Source organism: Rhinolophus hipposideros (assembly GCF_964194185.1).
Source record: "Rhinolophus hipposideros genome assembly, chromosome: 11".
Lineage (NCBI taxonomy): Eukaryota > Metazoa > Chordata > Mammalia > Chiroptera > Rhinolophidae > Rhinolophus > Rhinolophus hipposideros.
The window spans coordinates 22,259,448-22,281,891 of record NC_138057.1 but is presented as its reverse complement, the minus strand read 5'-3'; the positions used below and the strand labels follow the sequence as shown (position 1 = coordinate 22,281,891).

Here is a 22,444-nt window from a genome sequence, read left to right as displayed (position 1 = left end):
ATTGCCTAAATCTGTCTCCTTGTACTTACAAAATCTTGTTATTGCCCATCAATGGGGTAAAATAACTTCATACATTACCTTCCAAGATAAAGGTGTCTATTCTGGCAATTAAGGATGATCTGTCTTTTGATAGTCTTATTTATGTGGGTGTTTATGTATAAACACACATATACGTTATGTGGATGCATTTAGATTAGAACGTTAGCATAATTTTTGAATAACGGGTAATAATTCAGATTGATAGACGCAATCGCAAAACTGAAGCATTGCTTGCATATGTTCAGTTAGCAATACTTGCCTTTTTTCTTTTTTTTCTTTTCTGAAGGTAAAGTTAAAATAATTAGAGCAAGTAAGAAAGATAATTAAAATAGAAGTGGGTAACATTTTTCCCCCTAGTTAATAAAAGGAGTAATAAACTCCATAAAGTACTAGAGTTAAGATCACTAACACTTCAGGCATAACAGCTTTTTACCAGGAATTTACAGCTCCTGTTTTAATTCAAGCAGCTTGCATTAGGACATAAAATCGAGGTATTTTTCTTCTTTTTTTTTTTAGTGTAGTTTTATGTTAAATAACTGAAGAAAACTTGTCCTTTCCTAAAAAGTATTCTTTCTTCCTCTTCCTTTAGCCTGCTTCTTGCTCACACATGCACACAAACACATACACACATATCATGGCACTCAAGAATCAGTTACTCCCTTTTTTATGACATTGCAATTTGGGGGCACGTGTAAATTCTTTTCATATTCTGCCACATTCATTTATTTGAAGCTTGTGAGATTCTCACAGTAAAAACATTAAATTATTTCTGAGGACTTTTAAAAGAGAAAAAAAACTATCTCACCCAATTTTCGCTATGAAATTTCAACAGAGAAAGAAAAGTCTCCCTTCTGAAGATCTTAAATGAATAATTACGTATAAAAAAGATTCACCTGCAAAAAAGTCTATCAGAGGGTCAGATAGGTGGACCAGAGGGAGAAACCAGGAAGACAACGTTTTAAAGGGGTGTCATCCTGAAAAATACCACTTGTGCACTCGGTGTGTGTGTTCCGCTTTAAAGGCTATTTTTGCCTGAAATTTTAAGATAATGCTGGCAAGAGCAGTTCCTTGTTCCTTTCGAGGGAAGGGAAGAATAAGGAAGATACAGAAACATTATATCTGTGCAACGGAAGTTATGTAGCCACAACAGATTTAATGTAACTCCTATCGATAGAAATTTGTAAATATCTCTCTGTGTCATGGTAGGGAAGGCATTCGCCTGTCATTAAGCTTTGTTGTCTATTCAGTAGGCAGTTGGGTGGAAGTGACTGGTGTGGTGCTTGGAGTGGAGGAGTGAAAGGTCAGCAGAGGCTTAAATGAGCTTGTCTTACATCCAGCTGGCCCAGCAGGCAGTCATTAGGAAGATCGGAGGCCCACTTTAGGCTTGACAGAGTCTCTCCCTGTGATACTAGGAGGCTGTTTTGCTCATTGCTCTTCTCCCAGTATATAAAAAGAACCCCAGAGACAGGAATGACACCTAAGTTTATCTTACTACCAAAGTTTTGCTTGAGGAGGGCACAACTAGCACTTACTCAGAAGGGGATTTATTTTGTTTGTTTGCCTGTGATGGAAAGTAATGGAGGTAAGTACAAAAGACCTATTGATCTGCTGGATCTATTGTGAAACCAAATAGAGTAACCGGGGAAAAATCTCTCTCCCTTAACGTTTAAAAGTCAGAGGACTGGCACAGTTTCACTTCATAAAAAAATTCTGGAAAAGGAGAGTTGCAGTTTGATTAGCAAAAATACAGGAAATGAAATAGATGGCTCATACCTTAAAATGTTCTCTTCTAGATGAGGGTAAAGGGTATTCACACATATGGTGATAGAAAGAGAACTGACTCTGGGTGGTGAACACACAATGTGATATATAGATGATGTATCACAGAATTGGATACCTGAAATCTATGTAACTTTACTAACAATTCTCACCCCAATAAACTTTATTTAAAAAAGAAAATGTTCTCTTCTTCTATTTGGACAGAATTAACATACTGTATTTGACAGCTAATTATATTAGGGCAAATATACTAATAGTTATCTCGAATTGGTGCTAAGTGGCTCATTTCTTGGAGGTATTGCCTAGTGAAATCATGTGTATTTATTAAAAATCTCTCCTTAGAAAAGTTCTCTGTAAGTTTCCACACATAGAGGATGACGGAAAAAATGGATATTGCTGCTGAGGTGCTAACAGGAGGCAGGTAGCATGTTTCTGCATCTTCACCTCTGTTGTGAATGTATGCAGTGGCTCATCAAAGGTAGCTCCTGTTAATTTATTCCTGCACACCTGTACAGGGCTGGAAGTCAGGTAATCAGACAAGCAAAAACTATATCTCTCTGCTTTTGAGCTATAGCTGCCCAGAGGCCTATATATGAACAAATTTAGTTCTGGAGACATCAGCAGGTTTTAATAAACCAAATACAGATGTCTTACTCCACACGAATCAAGAAGTTTACATGTTTAAATCTGGACTGATTTAACTAGTAAGGAGAAGGTTCACACTTGGCACCAATGGCTGCCTCATATTTATTTATAAATCACCCTAAGCAAATATTATTCTGTTTTCAAATTTATTCAGGGGGCTGAATCATCTTTCCTACACCTTGAGGATCAAACATATATGCTTACGTTTGATAAAAATTAAGACAAACTTTGGCAATTAGTGGCCGCTATTCTCAGGCGAAGAGGGGAACAAAGATGGTGAAACTCACGGAAGATGAAAAACAGAGAGATAAGTATTTCTTTCTATGCGGACTGTCTAGTTTCTGGTAGAAAGTCTTCATTGTAGTTGAGGGAGTTTTAAAACTGCCAATTACTAAAACCGATATACATAGATTTTAACATGTTAGCAAATGATAAGGAAGTTTAGGGAAGAGGACAGAGGGTGTCTGTTTGTTTATTTACTTTCTGAATTAAAACCAAATGCAATTTATAAATGGGTTTCCTTAAATACAGGCGATCCATAGCCCCTCAGCCCTCCTGAGGATCAAAACTCAAGACAGAGGATGAGAATATGACCAAAGGAAACCAGACCAAGCTAATTCTGACTATGACATTTGTCTTCAAGAAAATTTCCCCTACGAAGGCTAGGCTCTAGGCCAGCTAGTTATAACTTCTTCTTCCCAGGGAGTATTTCATGTGTGTACTTCAAAACTGAGGGCCAACTTCCTGTTCCCTGACAGAATAGAATCTTAGTAGCAAAAATAATAATAATTAAATAAATAAATAAATAAATAAATAAATAAACAAACAAATAAAAATCATGGGATAAACCAGAAGGAAGAAGGGTGTTTAGAAACTTTCAGGACTAACACTACACAGTGTCTTCAGCATACACTTAAATACTTTAGCAATCACCTTATAATATCATAGTTCTTTACAGAGAAAACAAGTCACATTTCACTTCTATAACTCAGAATGAAAATTATTCTAACAGCCATCTAGCTACGGACTGGATGAATCGGACTTTGTGGTTATTAGCTTACTCTTTGTCTTTAGTGTGGAATGGTCCTCTCTGCTTTTGAATTTATTAAACTCAAACTCATTCACAACTGTATAAAACAGAGTATCTTAAACACTGCTTAGAATACTCAGTCCTCACAAACCTTGTGTGTGCCCCCCTCTTTCTCTTCTCTCTTTCTGCTGACTTTAGGCAAAGAACATTCTTCCTGTTTCAGAAAACCTTCAACTTGATCTTATAAAATCTAGAAAGACCTGGAAATCTCTGTTAACAAGCTGCCAAATCTAAGACACAGTATTTAACATCTTTCTACTTTCATCTTATTAACATACCTATCTAGAGACCAAACATGTCACTCCCTTGTGTATAACCATCTTGGAAGAAGCCCAAGACGACCCATGTATCACTCCTGTATGGTGTTCTGAGCCCAAAGACAAGAAGGCTGCTCCCATAAACAGAAGGACAAGGGTTATTCTGTTAGTTTTATGACAGGCATCCTAGAAACCCTTGCACACTTCAGCCCCTACTCAAAATCCCCTCTAATGCTTTATTTGCACAAGGAAGACATTGTGGAGTCAAGGATGGATGAATCGAGACTCTAGGGAGAGGAAAGAAATGGGCCTGAGGACAGCAGGCAAAGAAAGAAGGCAAAGGGTGGTTTCTTTTGGAAACCATCTTGATGGAAGGTCTGTTGGTTCCAAGAAAGCTAAGAAAACCTGCTTTAGCTTCACAGTGAACTGAGGAGGATAAAAGTAGGGACACAAAATTCCTGGCGTTCTCGTGACTAATACAGTAAAAGTGAAGAGAAAGAGGAAGGTAAGCCTAAAGGTTAGATCGGAGATGTGATCCAAGAGGCTTTGTGAATAAGGAGATTAAATTACACGTCGACATTAGTTGATAAAATGACGATAAAAGGCTGAAACGGGAATATAGTGATTTTGAGTCCACTCTGCTGAGACGCAGGAAGAGGCTGGTACCCCAATGGCATCACTATTTCTGGTGGTAACTATACTTGGGTTATATATTAATTCAAGTCATAGACTCAACAAGGATGGACACTTTTCTTCTTTAAAAGATGTCAAAATTAAAGTACCAGAGTTTTTGTTATGTTTTTTAACCTGGGATCAAATTACTTGAGTATTCTTGAAAAGCAAAATTTCAAGTGAGAATCAAAAACTTTCTTTGTACAGTATGGTTTTCAATTTGCTTTTCTTCATTTATCATTTGTGACAAAACTCCAGAATTAAAAAGATTGGGTGTGATGTGATATTTTACCCAAATGAAATGTATCACCTACCTTTTGAGGTTTGCCATCTCCTATGTACCTATACACACATGGGAGATGCCAGTACTATCCTTCCCACCTGGAATCTCTTGGTTATCCTAGACACTGGTCTAAATTCCCATATGTCTGGTCACCTGCCAAGTGCCCAATCCTTAGAATAAAAATGGAGATTGAAATATTCACCTATTAATAAATATTGTTTCCTTAGACAAAACACCCTCTCAACAGTACCTGCTTATGCACTAGGACGTAAAAACACAAGTGACATAAATGAAAGCACCAAGCTTCGGGTGTTATAGCCTTTTCGTCCCGGAGTCATTTATTCCAGTGTTATGACTTGCAGTATTTTCAGCAAACCAACTAAAACTGTGATAGGAATTCATGCAAATAAGCTTAGATTTTGGCTTGTCTTCAAACACTCCATTTCCATAAATATTTTATGCAGGTTTTCAGGAGTCTTTTATTTTTGTTAAAAAAAGTCCAATACATTAACCTCATTATCACAAGTGCACTATTTCAAATTTAAAAGAATGACTATTACTCACAAACTTAGGGAGGGAGAGGTTGGATATAGTATTATATTTTATTATTCAAAATATAGCTATTTTATCTGCCATATTTTGGGGCTGTCAATGATAAAACTGAAAAGAACTTTATGACTATCAACCATTTTTTATAGAAAAATGTAAATGGGAGTGGGGTTTAGGGAGGGGACATTTTTAAGAGGATAGATTTCTCTTCAAAGCAATATTTGAGTTGTATAAAGAAAGGCACTTATTTTTCTCAGAAATTTTGCTTTTCATGGACTGGGCCCCTTGCACTATACTTCAAAATAATGGGAAACATTTTTTTTTTTAAATAACTTTTAGGTTAAAAAAGACTAACCTTTTAAAGATGAAGACAAAACAGAGTATTCTAGAAGGAAGTCACTATTTTTCTGTGGTACTTATGTGTTACTTTGTCCAAGAACTCTCCATAATTGATAAGCATTAGAATTTGGGTGGTGGCTATTTGGAAAATTCCTAATTAACTTTGTTTCCTTCTACATATATTGATTTTTACCACGTAATAAAATTTTCTCCATAAAATACTTTTTAAAGACCATGTAAAACCAAAAAAATACATCCAACATAACAGGAAGAATTAACTGGTGTGTGACTCTAGCAGGGCTTGTGTATTATGTAAAGGGTCTGCTCACGAGCTCATCTCCCCAAGTGTAGGACGACTGTGGTACCCCACTACTGACCACCTTGACACATTCCATTTCTATTACATTTTCTTTAGGACTGAAAAAGAACGTTGTAGGTTTAGGACCAGCTGCTTCTGTTTAAGCCCAACTGTTTCAGAGCTGCAGCTACATAGCTAAGGTGTGATGTCATCTGAAGGCTGGACAGAATATATTCTAAGTAATCCTAAAAGTATATGCATGCCTCCCTCCTGTGCATAACTGCCATGATAGATAGCATCTACATTTTAGAAATGTGCTCAAAGACACTGTGAAGGTAAAACAAAGAAGCCCACACCGCCATACCATCTCCCCATATTAGCCATTACTTTGGTCCCATGTTCTTCGGATATTTTCATGACTCTTAAAGAATTCAAGGACATACTAAATACTCATGTAAGAATGATAACATTTCTGGTTATACCTACGGAGATGCAGGCTGTCTCGATGTCCTGGACCTATGGTTCTTTCCATCCGTAAATTTCTGTTTCTATATTGGATAAATATGTGTGTATGAAGATAATATATTGATGTAATTAAAAAGCCACAAGGCAAAGCAGAAATACCTACAACAGAAGCTGCGGCTGCTACGTGAAGGTTCATGGGGAAGCAGGGCACTGTGTACATCGTTCACTGAGGCACACACCTCAATGCATGGAAAAACACACACACACACATACACAGAGCACAGAGAAAAATGGCGTGCATTACTGGGTAAGATGGCATATGATTCTGCATGCTTAATCATGACAGGCACCAACTGCAACAATCCTTCATGAGCATGGCAGCTTGGTTATCCCGTGGACACTGAGGACAATCTTTACAGTGCATCCAAAACATCCGAGTTGGATTTTTCTAATGTTAAAGTCCAACAAGACTGGCACCCTCCACCCCCAGCAGGAGCAGCCAATGGAGATTTACTGACCTGTCTCTGCTTCGGCGAGAGGGGAAGGCAGCATTGCAGCCAGCCACCGTGCAGACATGCATCTCTTTTAAGTGAACGTTCCTGTAGTGAAGCTTCACGCTGTAGGAGCTTTTGAAACTCTTCTTGCACACATAACAGATTTTGGGGTCTGGGCTAGAACACAGGTCCCCTTCTGGGGAGAACTTTTGAGGGCTGCCGTAATTCAGAGACGATGCAAAACTTTCGTGCAGGGCTGCCATGCTGGCTCCCGCACCGTTGTACAGTCCGTACTGGCTCATGTAAAACATGTCATAAGTGGGATCTGTAAATTCCTCCTTCACCTTGATGACGTCCTGGTGAGAGGGCTCACTGTGGTTCTCGTCAGGCCTCTCACTGCTCATCAGGACTTTGTCGCTCACTTCACTGTGAAGGTGCTCATCCCCTTCCATGGACTCCTCCCCCAGTTTGGGCTCCGAAGACTCAGACTCGTTCTCATAGTCCCGCTCAGGTTCTTGGTCTTCAGAAGTCATGCTGTCGGCCCTTCTTATTTCAGTCCGTGAAATGCACCGGGACCTGCTATGCTTGGAAAAATCCTTCACCGACATGCCTGGACTCATCTCCTCTTGGGAGTGGCAATGATTGTCATGGCCTACGTCGTTGACCACGGTGCCAGCGTCATTGGGGTCATCGTCCTCATCATCAAACTCGTCAGCGGTGTCAATAATTTCCTTCTCGATCTTCACAGGCATGCTGGACTTCCTGGGCTTCTTCTTAGGGGCCAGGTCGGCACTGGGCTCATGAGCGGCCATCATCACTACGGGCACTGCTGGCTCAGAGGGTGGTGCGGGGTGTTGCTCCATGGTACCACTGGTCGGGATGATGGGACTGGTTGGGAGAGAGGTGGGAGGACTCACCATTTCCCCCGGAGTGAGTAAACTTCTATAAAACGGAGGGACTGGCTGGACAGTCTTCAGCCCAGAAAACACCAGCTGGCTAGGGAGAGGACTTTGTAAGACGGGGTCTAGCGGGGGAGTGGTAAAACCCATTGGGGGCCGGCCAGGGCTGGTGAGTGTGAGATTTGATTTTGTACTTGCTATGACGGGGGTAGCAGCTCCTGACGTGGCCCGAATTAAATCTTTGTCTCGATTATTCCTTAGCATGGGCATGTGAAGGCGAGGGTTAGGGTTTGCACTGTGGCGGTTACGGCTTCGGAGGGAGCTAAAGACCATGTTGCAACCTTCGATGGTACACCGATGTTTGATCTTCAGGTGAACGGCATTATAATGAATTTTGAGAGTACCTTTATCATAGAACGTCTTCCCGCATGCGTTACAGAACACTCTTCCTTTCCTAGAGGCTGAGCCCATCCTTCTCATCCGGTGAATCCGGAATGAGCTTTTCGGGTGTTCCGTTTTGGTCAGATCACTGACTGGGGCAGAATTCTGAATAGGGGACACGCAGGTTGGCTCGGTTTTGGGCTCCACATTAGTAATGCTGGTCAGGGCGTTTCTATTGGGCGTCTGATCATTCTTGTAAGGTGTAGGAGATACTTCAGACTCGCTGCTCTCATTATATTCATTCTGGGTTGAAAGGCTCGGTTCCCGCAGCCTCAGTCCCGGTTGCTCTAACAATAGCCCGTTTGGAGGCAATCCTAGCAGTGGGGCTGAGACCGGGTTTATGTACTGGAATGGAAGCAGAAACGCAAGGCTGTTGGGGATGTTTTCAAAGTGATGAATGCTGGAAGGGTTGCTATTCTCTAGGTGAGCAAGGAGGCTGGGACTCCTGGTGCGATTATTGCTCTCAATGAAAGTCCTGATGTCTGAGTCTGTCTTTGAAGATGGTACAGCCACGGCCTGCCCTTCTTTCTCCTGAATTGCCATCAGCTCTACAATGGATTTGGTTTCTCCAAACCGCAGAAACTGCTGAAGGGTGATGATTTCCTCTTCTCGAGACATGATGGCCCAGCGGTCCAGCACCTTGCCGGCAGCATCCTAGAGGCCACATCAAAGAAACAACAAAGACAAACACAAAAACTTATTGATTGCGCATAATTATTCATTGCAACTGAAGGTGCTCTGTCTGCTCATGAAACCGAGAGAGAGAGCGGAAAACAACATGCAAACACGGTTAATAAAAGTCGACCCACAAAGCAAACTTTTCTGCCATGCAAATGTAGTAATTAGAGTCACAGTTAGAGAAACAGATTGAGTTTAATAATGTCAAAACAAACAAAATGTAGACCACCGGGGCTCTGTGAGCTAAAATGCCTTTACTACTGCTATTTTCACAACAATGGTCTATAGACTATGCGACTATTTAGCATACATTAGTACAAGATGTGAACTCTTGCTGTGCAACCCAGTATAAATGCAAAAAATGGTACTTTAATTCTTATTAAACAATGACACCACAGGAAGGAATTAAGTACATTTTGCGAATTTTACTTCTTGAACCCAAGCAGACAGGACACTGATTCAATGATGAAAATTCTTTTAAATAGGAGCTATAACATGATTTTCTAAGTCAAAAAGATGAATAAAATAGCATTACCTTCTCTACCCCCAATACTAAGCCATATTTTAATTTTTTTAATGGCTATATTCTAGTGTCATTTAATAGTGGGCAATTTCATAAGGTAGAGTAAGGAAAAACAGTAATTGTACTTCTCCAGAAAATTGATTGTATTCCTATGATTCAAAGTTTGAGTTAGACTTAAAGTATTTGGCTTTTATGATCTTGTTATATATGACAGTTACAAATATTTAGAAAGTAAACACGTGATGGATTTAGATAGAATAAAGGTGTAAAAATGTTGTCTCTTAACATCATCCTCTGATAGCAAAGGGAGCCCACAGAGAATACACATCAGTAATCACCAGACTATGTGTTGTTAAATATACATTAAAAAGCATTTCATACTTTCATTTTTGCTAGTAACTATGAGATTTGCCTCAAGGTAGAACTTAAAAACCCTGCAATGCAATGTCAGGCAATCCATTTCAGGATGGATTGAGAGAAATCTATTCAAACACTTAAATAATGACTCCATCATTTTCTAGGGCCCAGCTTCCTCCCACCAGGACAAGACATTTTGCAACCTTCTGTGAATGACACTTGTTCCAACCCAGACCACCAATTTAAGAAAGCATAAAATTTTAAAAATCAGAAAGATACTTATTAATTACAAAGAGAAAAATGACAACTTTACAATGGCGAAACCTAGCAGACACCCCCTTACCCGAGGGATCCACATTAGCAAGACCAGTGGGTAATACTGTCACGTACCTACTCACAGACGTGCTGAGAGGGCACCTCGTTCCTTGTGTGGGATTCTTGTAAAAAATTTATAACATGAGAACACATCAAACAAACCCAAATGGAAAGGCATTCTACAAAATAGTGGCTAACATTTTTCAAAATGTAAAGTCAGGGAAGAATTTTTAAAAAGGACCAAAGAATAGTTATAGGTTGGAGGAAACGAAGGAAATGAGACATATAAACATAATGTGAAATCCTAGAGATCCTAGCGCAGAAAAAGGACATTAGTGGAGAAAGTGGTAAAATTTGAATAGAGTCTCTAGATTAGTTAATAATATGGTATCAATCTTAATTTCTTGGTTTCAACAAATGCACTATGCTTATGTTAGATAGTATGTTAGAGGAAGCAGGATGAAGAGAACGGTACTTTTTTTGCAATGGAAAATCCTCTCTCATAGACAGTTCTACTTAGCCTTGTGCTATAAAATTCTCTCTGGACCACAATTATACGGTCTGAACTGTGACAACTAGTTCGATTGCAAGGAGATACTTGTCATTTACTGAAATTACTTTTAAAAAGAAGCTGATAGGTATGGCTATTCGTTACAAGGCTCACTCCTAGCATTCTATGATTTTACATAAAGTGCATGTGTGCTTGTGGATGTCCGTTCTTAAGTGAACTGTCAAACACAGATGTCCCTCCCTCATCTTATAGATAAAAATTAGCCTTCAGATAAAACGCTCCCATGCAGCTATCTACTCAGAATAGTCAATGTAATGAGGTACGTACATGGTGAGCCCGGAGTCCTGCAAGTCAGTTTTTAAAAAGTATCCCTCATAGCGGTTGGTCTACCTCGTCTAGGTTTTGGAATAGGGCAAGTAAGGGGGAGTGTTGGTGTTGCAGACAAATAGAGAAATTTTAAATTGTGATTTTGTATAGATTATCTCATTTGAACCTCGTAATAGCTTCCAGAGCTCAGTAAATATTTAACAGATGAGAAACCAGAGGTGAAGAAAGGTGATATGGCTTGTTAAGGTTGCCAAGATGCTAACGTGGGGTTCAGGCCTGGAACCCAGAAACGTTGACACCAAATTCACTGAGCACAGTGACTGTCATTCCATGATGCCATTTCCCAGGGGAGCACACTGAGCTTGTGATACCAAGGAGTAGGCTGGTCTCTAGAGTACTGTCAGGTCTTCTACACCATTTTCCTTTCACCATCAAATCCATGCTCTTCACTGTTCTTTTATAAAGCCTTTCACTATGGATTGTTTCTCAGGTTGAAACCCAACCTGAGCAGCATGCAGTCCTCTTTCTTCCTCAGGTTCTTCCCAGGTAGCCTGCACCTAAATCTGCATGTCGATAATGTACTTACATAGCTGCCAGGCTCTGGTATTAAAACAGGCTTTAGAAACCATAGCAACTGATCAAACCCACCTGAAGCATCTCGTTTCCATCACCCTCTCGTCTTCCCTCACCCAGCAGTACATTGCAGTCCCATATGGTTTCTCTTTTCTCCTGACCTGCCACAAGGCCTGTTGCTATTTCTGAAACCATTACCTTCCAGACTGTCTTAGTTCTGAGTAACTGTCTCTGCTAAAATGGAGACTGTTAGGTTAAATCACTTACTTTTGGTGGAAGAGGCCCAAGTAAGCAAGATTTAGAACTTTGCTGGTAGCCTGAATGATATAAGAGAAACTTCATTTACAATGGTAAGAAAAGCAGCAATTTATACTCACACAGAAGGTCAAGATCACATCCTTGTAAACAAACGTGCTTGGGAACAGGACATATACCTATAATACATGGCACATTCAAACTGCAGTCCCCCTGACAGGTCACCCCCTGAATCCAGGCTCTACGAAGTGCCACAGAAGTTCTTTCCAAACAAGCTATCATTCATATTTGATCCAGATAATCTAATACCATCATGTTCATATATGCAGCAAGAAACAAAGTAGACTTTCTTAGCCACATAATGAGTCTGCAAGCTGCATTCTAGGAATGGCTATCAGTTTTAGTGTATCCTTGGATAAAATGGTTGAAGGGAGTTAGAAATAATCAAAGGGAAGAAAGCGAAGTCCAGGTTGTTTTTTTCTAAAGATCTTTGTGACAAAAATAAGCATGGTCTGTGTGCAGAGACTCTCAAACAGTAACTTAAGACTCCTCTCTTAAGGTAAAGGACCATCGTCAGTCTGAGGGCTACTTTTTCTTTCTTTCTTTGTTTTAACCAGCCTGCAAGTAATTGAGAGTAGCCATTTGGAACCCTTTACGACAATCTGATACTGCCGCGAGAACTAAGGGCATAATTTTCTTTTTAGTAATTTTTAAAAATTTTATTTAACTTAAGTATTGGCTCAAGACTGATTAGGGGGAAAACGGGTCCTTCCTCAGAGATAGTTTGAGAAGCACATGTAAAATCTAGGCCCCCTTGCCATGTGAAATAAACTTTACCAGACTGAATAAGAGACATAAAAAACTAGATATTATTACCATAAAAACATTAATAAAACAAAAAATCAGTCTGTTACAAATATCCTGACTGCTGACCAACCCATACTGGGACACTGTCTTGTGCATGAATAATAAATTACATCAAGTGTGTAACTGGACACTTGTCCTTCCCATTCAATTTTGTTAATTGGTGAGTCAACTCCTTTAGGTCTTCCCATTTGTAACCAAATTCAGTGACCTGTAACCCTTTACCTGGGGAATTGTTATTTACAAAATGAGGATAAGATTTGTCCAGTTAAGGGAAATGCAGGCATTATTTTAAGTATTGATTTCCTGTGAAAACAACTGGTTATTCTATTAATTAAAAGATGAGTAACACCAAATGACCCAGACTTACAAACTGGTTTTACTGGGTTCAGAAAAAGCATAAAACACTTAAAATATTTATATCTAAGCATTTTACATGAAAACAAAAACTTCCGTTTATCATTTCATCAGAACTAGTGATTCTCACTTGGTATAAACCTGGCACCCAATTCTACATGGTTCTGCAGAGTGATTTTCAAAAATCTTTTTTGTGCTATGATCAACTGTCATGGTTTGGATGGTTTTATTTGAGCTCTTTCTTCACATCAAAGCATCTTATATGACTTGTAGTTTTAAAATCAAAATAAAGTAAGGTTGATTTTCTTTTTTTTTTTTCATTTGGGGAAGAGAAGGAAAGGTTGTAAAGAGATGGAAGAAAGACCAGATAAGAAGCTTTGGGATAATTAGATTGTTAGGAGACCTCAAGCCCAAGAGAATCCTCAGCCCAAGAAGGATTCCATCTGTGCTCATCGCAGGCCTCTATCATGTCACAGCACAGAGGAAAAACAATTCTTTCTGTCCACGCATGGAAATGAGGGAAGAACAGTAAACAAAGCAGAGATCTAGGGCCTATTTGCTCTAGCAGTATTCAAATTATTAAGAAATAAGCAAATAATTTAATTCTAAAAGACAGATGCAGAATAATTTAATTTTCTGTTCTAGTACATGAACTTCTTGTCAGATTTAAGGCACAATTTAAAGGAAAATCTTAAAATGATTAGCTAAAACCAACAAATATTTCCCCTTTGATATAATTTTAAATCTTTTGATTACATGACGTTGAGCAATAGGGATTGCTAACCAGCTAGAACAACATCAAAAGTTTATGAGACATACTTTTTTATTTCATGTCTATGCACGGTGTGCCGTCTTAAGAAATAATTCCATCACGACCATATTAGCAACTTATTTTCATAACCAGTTTCCTGTTGGAGTTTTCTATTCTTTCTCCTTCAGGATTAATTCAGAGATTAAAGCAAGAGGAATGGGGTTGGGTAGAAGGTATAGAAATCACCAAATTTCAAGCCTATCCAGCTTGGTACACTACCAGGTAAAATTTAACAGTAATTGCCAAGTTAAAAATTGATTGAAACAATGGTATGCAAAGCCTTGAATACCACGTTTTCTGGATGTTTAAGTCTTAAGGGTAAACAAACAGTGGGAGATCTACACAATGGAATACTACTGGACCACAAAAAGGAATAAACTATTGATACACAGTACAAAATGCATGACTCTCAAAAGCATTACGCTAATAATAGAAGACATACCCAAAAGAGTCTATCAGTCCAATCACAGAAAATTCTGGAAAAGTTAAGACTATAGTAACAGAAAGGAGATCAGTCGTTGACAGGGACTGAGGGTAAGGGAAAGGAATTGACTGCAAAAGATTAGGGAATTTTGGTTGATGGAAATGTCCTCTATCTTGACTGTGCTCATGCTTTTATGATTATATAGATTGTACGCTTCAAGTTAGATTTGACTGTATGAAAGTATACCTCCATGAAGTTGACTCAAAACACTAAATCAGGCAAATTGCATGAGTTCTCACGCTCGTAACTCAACATTCACAACTTGCCCCATTTGTAGGCCATCTTCCGCCTTCTCCCTTCTTGCATTCTATTGCGACCAGAATAACAAACACACATGTTCCCCATTCTCTCTTATCAGTGGAGTGTGCCTAATAATCCATTGTGACATGGAGAGTCAACATGAGAATTTCTGTATTTTTAACCCAAAAAGATGATTTTTGCCTAACATTTCATATGTGAATTTACAGTAATATATTACTCATTGAGAAATAGTTCCACATTTATCAGAGTGCAAGCTCATATATTTTTACTAAAGGGACTGTAGTCGTATAACTGTGGAGACTGCTTCTCCCCAGAGCTAATACTAATATGTGGCAGGCACGTATTATGTGCACCCACGTTTGCAAGCACTTTGGAACAAGCTGATGAGGAACAGTCAGGTAATGTACCTTAGCTTATCTCCACCTGCTTTGTGCTGGCCTCTTGGTTAGGAGGATTATGTGCCAGGATATGACCCAGAAATTAGAAAACATATCATCTAACTGCTGGGTCACCTCAGGAGCGAGTGATGGGCTCAGACCATTATCTCAGATGATAGGAACAGGGATATCCTATCAACTTAACAGATGGGGTTGGCACATGCAGAGCTCAAGGATACCCCGTGTGGGTTGCACAGAGCTGCCTATGAGAGCTGAAAGTAGCAGCAGTTTGAGGGAGATATACTGGAAGAGAAGCCTTTGAATACTACACACAGTTTTAAAGAAAACAATGTATAGAAATCATAAAACTTTCAGTCCTCTTCTCTTCCATTTCCCCATGAGTTACATAATTTAAAACTCAGATGGGTACATATATAACAAGCAGATACTTCCATTTGAAATGGTCTTTCTCAAGTCAAGTCACTTTTAAAACTCTTCTCTTCGCCAACAAGTTTAACTGATCTGGGTGCTCTCCACTGACATCAGAGCCAATTTTCCCCTTCTTTTGTTAGATTATGTTTATCTCTCTAATTTATGTGACTTGGCAATCTTAAGTGTGCCTGGGTCAAAGTTTGTGTGTCTGTGTGCCTGCGTGTGCGCGCACGCGCGCGTGTGTGTAAGCAGGCAAGAAAAGGAGATGAATAAAAATGGTAAAACAAAACAAAATTCTTACTGAAAATAATAGATTCTGGGAAGTATTTAGGGAAATTTTTACAGCAATGTTGTGATAATTTCTGAGAAATACTTGAAACGATGTGGGAAAAGAACTTGGCGTGCATATTTGTTTTAGCAAATTTACATTTAAACACCCATTTCTTGCATGGTACTGAATGAGAAAGATATACCACTAGCATATACAATATACATCGGAGCAGTCTGCTTGTATAAGCAAACAAAATTATACCATTCTCTATTCACACAGAGCTCTTGTATGTGATGGTGCTTTTGCAGTATTTCAAGCTAATGTTTCTAGGAGGCCAGCTGAAACAACTGTAATATCTGTAGGCAGAATGAAAAATACTCATTTATATCATGATTGCACCAAATGGTTCAAATTAAGACTTGAGAAAAAAAAATCAACATTTGTTTTGGGTAATGAAAACCTTACTCAATTCCCATGATTTGGAAATTTGTATTTTTCCGAATTTCTCACGAGCATCACTTCAAAATACAATGTTGACCCAGTCACATTCTTGCTTCTTTCTCTCAGTTCTAGGACAGACGTGTCCCATGAGAATCATCAAGGTGTGGGCCAGACAAAAAAAAATGAAACAAAACAAAAAACTTCCAAATAAAACCCAAGATTGGACTTTGTTAATATTTATCCATGTGAACAGCGCTTTTGGAAAACAAATATGCTTTCCTTGTCAACCCAAGATTGACATCACGTCAGTGTACAAACATGAGTGTGCAAACATCAGAGCTGGGTATACACTAGTTGGCTGTGGTTACAGAAGCTGATGCTAATGTCAGTATGTCCAGATTGTAAAGAACTTTATTTGAAGTATCTTTCCAATTCCTCCTTTTTCCTCACAAAAAGGAATGGATGTTACAGGAATACCCACTGTTGGTTAGAATGCTAGAGCTCTCAGAAAACTTTGCATTGAAAAATTTTCTGTCAAGATGAAAACCTTATTAGTAGTCCTCGTTAGCTGACATGATAACATAGACGTCTTCTCTCTATAAACATTGTTTGCACACACTGGTTGACTTTAAAAGAGTTACTTATCGCAATATGTGCATTACACAAACATGCACATGTCCACGGAGATTGCTGTTTTTGGCTCACTCCTATGGTACACGAGCCTCATTATAAATCCATCTCATTATAACATTTAAAATGTTCCACCATGGAGAATGGTGGTATAATGAAGTTAAGACCTATCAAATTACTTGCCAAAAAAAGCACACAGTTAGGGAATGCCTTTCCTTGGATGAAACTAAGTTTGAGGAGCATGGCACTTGACTGAAGTTGGTAGCAGAAGAAAAAAGTTAACAGGGTAATTTTATGTGAATTTCAGGTACTTTCTCTGATATATCTTTCGATATGTAAATTTCCATCATTTCTTTTTCTAATCCATATTTGAAGATATTTTCACAGTGAAAAAGATACCATTTAAAAGAAAAAAAACCTGATAAAGTGGACAATATAACCTCCCAACACAATCAGCTGTCTAACCAAAATACCATTTTCGAAATGCCAGGGCACAAGTTTTAAATTGTCCTTGTGATTCTTAAAACATATTGTTTGACTTTTGATAAAAAAAAATTCACTTTGTTACAGAATGTTCTTGATTATGGACCAGATAAGAATATATAATTCAGAAGGCGATCACTTTTTTCCTCAGTACCAGTCTGTACAGCAATTTTACTTTAAAAACTGTGATTATGATAGAGCACTCTGGGGTAACAACATATTTAATCACAGACGCTCCAGCTAAGCTCTATTAAAGGCCTGTCAGGATTTCTTCTCTGTACCCAGGAATTTTAGCTTGTCTAGCTTAAAACCAGCCATTCGCATTTCCTCTATGGGCATTTGTTTGCAAATAAATAAAGCAGGTGCCTGGCTTTGCCATATAAAAAGAAATTTCTGAGGAGTAAATTACTTTCTGCAATGTCTAGAATTGCACTTCAAAGATTCAAAGTATTTTTCAAATTACCTACCTCCATCCTAAATCAAACCCGAGAAATTTTTAAAGACATGATACATTTCAATATTTAATAATAGTCCCTTAGGGATCATTTAAGTTTCAAAATAGAAAATCTTAAGTCCTGCTGATACTTCTAACACACCAACCTTTAATGTAAAATTACCTGTAGTCCTTACCTTAAGCACTGAATATTTAATGCTATACCTGGAAGCTAACAAAGAATTAGCATACTAAAGTTCCAAATTTTGATTATGCTTAATATAACTTACACATAAACAATCTTAGAGGAAAATAAACAACCTAAGGGAATGACACCTAAATTCTACTCTTGGTTTTGCAAATGATCATCTGTGTGACTGCCAAATCACCAATACCCAACTCTAGTTTCCTCACATGTACATAAGAGTCTTACTAATAAAATTTCTAAGCCCCAATTGCATTTTTTCGACTATTGAAGCCTAGAATCTGGACACACAAATCATCTTAATTAAAACATTTTAAACCCTAGGCTAATAGTTTTCCTTTTAACCAACTTACATAACCAACTAATTTTCAGAATCCATGCACTTATGCGAGAGTTCCTGTATTTTCCTATATTCTGGATGCTTCCCTTGGCGTTGCTGTCCGGGGCTGCTTATCAGTGATGTGATTAGACGTACTAATTCTTCCGGTTTAATTTGTACTCCTGGTCAATTCAATGATCAGTTCAAGTGAAAACTTTCCTTGTTAACTAGGGAAATTGCTCAAGAAAGTCCCTAAGAGGCCGTGGAACCCCCTGGAATCACACCAGTAGGGTTTATGAATATTCTGCAACTTGATCAACCATTCCAGAATAAATGATACACCTCCATAAAGCTATCTACATAAGCATCTGTAGTCTTCCAGTGGTCTTTGAAGTTCCAAAAAAAAAAAAAAAAAGTAGCAGTATTTGTTTATAAGACCCCCTCCCCAATTAAACCCTTTAAACAGACACAAGTTATTTACTTGGAGATGACTATGGCTGAGATGCTAGAGGGTAAATCATTTTATGGTTCAGGAGAGCAAAGGAACAGTTTGAAATTCTCAGAGGAAACACTAGAAACAGGAGGAAAGAGAAGGATGGTCCCTGCAAGTGGTCTTATTTTCTTCTACACTCAGACATAAAGATAAGCCCATGTCCTAGGACACCTATAAATCGGCTTGCTTTGCAATAAACAATACTCACCAGAGCCCTTTCTGACATACTTTGCTTTGAGGTCTACATTTTCTAGTTTACCTCTCTGTCCAACCAGCGTCCTGCCACTGAGTTTGTAGAAAGCCTCTGTATATCTGGGGGGTCTCTGCTGGGCCTTTACATTTCTAAACAGAAGTGCCAGAGACCCTGGCATTTTCTGATGTGCATTCCTATTATGTCTGATAAGCAGCAAACATTTTCTTCATAATGACAGTGATTTTACACATCAGGTGAGGGCTGAAACCTTGGAACAAATTCAAGGCCACAGCCTCCAATCTTCGAAGTTTTAACTGTGCAGCCAAGATTCTCAATACCAGTATGTTATCAGAGCTCCCAAAGCTTGAATGGAAGATGCTATTTCACATATTATACTTTGAATTACTCCACAACTGAAGCTGATTGAACAACCCTAAGGAACTTTAACATATTCATTAGGATGTGAGGGGGCAGGGGTACAAAGGGACTGAACACTCACCAAGCAGTATTCCATAAAACACGCTGAGGACTAAGTGTGTGATTGAACAGAAAGATGTATTGGGAAATTTAACTTTGTTCTTCTCCGGGTATAAGAATAGCCGTAGAACACAAAGATTAATTTCCTGCTTTAGCATTCATCAGGGAACAACACATTATTACTTGTAACACATACACAAGGCTGTTGATGGATATACTTTCCTTTGATTGCTCAGATTAAATGTGTTCCTAGCAAAGGTGCACACACACACATGCACGCACACACACGTGTGTATTATTATAAAACCACATATGCACTAACAGTTTGTGTTTCTGTATATTTATAAGCAGCCCTCAATGTAGATACTATACATTTTATTTGTCCACAAAGTAGAGATGATTTAGAGTTGGTGTCTGACTGAACAAACATAGATCAAAAATGGAATAGTCAGAGTAGTCAATATATGGGACTGTTACGGAAAACTCAGAAATTCACAATAAAGGAGGATAAGAGTATGGCAGCATGCATTATCGAGCACAAGGTAATAACTGCGTCTACATGCCTTAATACCCTCTTGTCCCAGCAGTCCTGACTTTCTAAGCAGCCCACTTCTCCACATTAACAGTAGTCATTTGGAGAGCAGCAAACGTGCCATTAGAAGCACTTTTACAAGTGTATATTCATCCACCAATTAGCTTAATGTGGCCGCTTTCTGCATATTTTCTATCCAGGCTTGCACAAATCTTATTAATATTTCCCCCTAGCGCTTTGACAGATTACCTTGTCATTATGCATCCTGGAGCCTTTTAAACAATATGGGTAAACTACTGTTTGTGAGGTTAATGACAATTATCCCCTAATTACTGCATAAGTCACTTAGTCCACTTTATCTCGTAGGCAGGGTTCTGCTCTGTGTAGCTGCCATTGTGTCACTGTAAATGAATCTTGTATTGCTATGTTTATCTGCCATTGCCTTGTAAATTATACTGACAGAAGAATGAACAAATTACTGCGTGTCATCACTTAAATACTGCCTCTGAAATTAAAAAAAAATGTGCTTCGGCACAGAGCCTGAAGTGTGATTTTAGCAGATCACAATTAGTAAAAACATATTTAATGTTTTATGTTACATTTCAAGGCTGATAGCTTAGAATTTGGAGTCACAGCAATGGTGCTGGGGATGAGTGGAAGGTGAAGAGCAATGGAAGGAAAAGAAAGAAAAAAAAGGGTGAAAACTGAAATAGTAATGCCAGCCCAATCTCCCGAATGCATCTCCTATGATTTTAATAGCCGATAGGGCATTCTTCAAGTATTTTCCAAGGTTTATCAAGTCTAAATCAAATTCAGTAGGTTAGGCAGAAGCCACACTCTTCAGCCGGGATCTTTTTTTTGGGGGGGGGAGGAGGAAAAGGAGGGGTTACTTATAACCAGTCCAGACATAAAACATGGAATCTACATAATTGAGAACAGATAATGTAATACAGGCCACAGGCTAAGCCAATTTCGCTGATGCATTTTTAAACATTATTAAACAGGTTCAGAAACACTGTTTCCAAAGTTGCATTTGAAATTGTTTAACAATGTTTACATCAATGAAATTAGTTTAGTCCATTGCTGAATCAGGGCGACTACATCTGCTCTGATACAATTTACAGGGAAAACAGGACAATAGGAACATCCTTAAGTAGTAATAATAATAATAATAAAAGACAGATTGCGTCAACTGCAAATAATCTGGAAGAATTTGTTTTAAACCTGAAATCTATGATTCTGCAGATTACAAGGTAGATAGATGTTTGCATCAGAACAGGCAGAAACATCTGGCTTCCTGAGATGACTGCCATTTAATCAGTATCTTAAAACATTTTGAAACGTGAAACATCCAAAATGCCTCCATTTAAATGGCTGATAACTGGCAAGCATAAGTAACTGGGCCACACCAGCCTGAAGGATGGCTTTCAACTCTCAATTAGTAGGGCATGTAGAAAGCTCGCATCAAATTGCCTTATGACAGCCACACATTTGTCAGGGAGGGCTCACAGCACTGATGAGAAAGCTATTTGGTGGAAGCATGCACACACGCACATACAGTACCTCTTGACGCACTCGCTGAACAGGCTGGAAGAAAAAGCTGCAGTAAAAAGAAAGGAAAACATGAAAGCCAGAGTTGACAGGCCTCGCCCAGGGGCCTCCTGCATGCTCAGCACAACCCCTAGGGCTCCCTCCAATCCCCAAAGACTGATTTTCATGTCTATCCTGTGCTCCGTCCGTGCAGCTACACCCCCAGCAAGTGCTGCAGGCAGAAATGAAAGCACCATACAATGTTCTTTCCTTTCAGTGTGTGATGCCAAAGTTAAGAGATCACAGGTAAGCCTGACAACACTGTGATAACCACGAAGGGGTTAAATTTTTTCCTGCTTTTCCACAACTAGTTAGGTTATCTATGGATATAGAATTGAGGAAAGTGAATTTGGAAAGCATTAACTTTTTCTTTTACCATTGGATTGCATTGCCTTTTTTTACACCTTGCTAATGGGATAGCAACTCCGCTTGGTTGGGGGTGGGGGAGATAATGTGCATTTAGGGGAGATGAACTCCTGGTGTCGATGCTTTCTTCCTTCATTTCATCTTCTGCAAATAACTGTACACTTATCAATTCTTCAATCCTCATCTGGTCTTCCCGTCATCCAGCTATTTCTCATTTCTGTCTTGCATCTGCTCCATCTCTTTTAGAAGGAAAACTTCAACTCAGGATTTCTTTAGGGATTCTGCCTGTCGACCAAATAACTACCCAGTTGCTCAAAAAGAACTGTTATCTGACTTCTGGAAACAAAGCAAAACAAACAAACAAACAAAACCCAAAATCTGAAACACATACAAAGGCATGGAGGCCTGTTTTTGACTAAAATGCTATTTTCAGGCTACAGGATTGCTTTAAATAATATAGTCTCTGTGCCGTGGTTTCCTCATATATGAAATGGGATAAAAATAGCTACCTGCTAGAGCTCAGGATTAAAGAAACAAAATAATGCTTATGCTTTGCTGAGCCCTTTATAATGAACCAGGCAGGACTCTCAGTAATTTATACATATACGTTCATCTACACTCAAATCAGGCTTGAGG

At 38.8% G+C, this 22,444-nt stretch overlaps 1 protein-coding gene across 3 annotated transcripts in view; it reads right to left on the bottom strand.

The window, feature by feature from the left end:
* The window catches only part of BNC2 (basonuclin zinc finger protein 2), a 409,221-nt gene that overhangs the window by 10,649 nt on the left and 376,128 nt on the right, over positions 1-22,444 (bottom strand). For all 3 annotated transcript variants that reach the window (XM_081067443.1, XM_081067444.1, XM_081067445.1), the window contains one exon: positions 6,935-8,904. In XM_081067443.1, the coding sequence (XP_080923569.1) occupies positions 6,935-8,904 (1,970 nt within the window). The remainder of the gene's footprint in view (positions 1-6,934; positions 8,905-22,444) is intronic.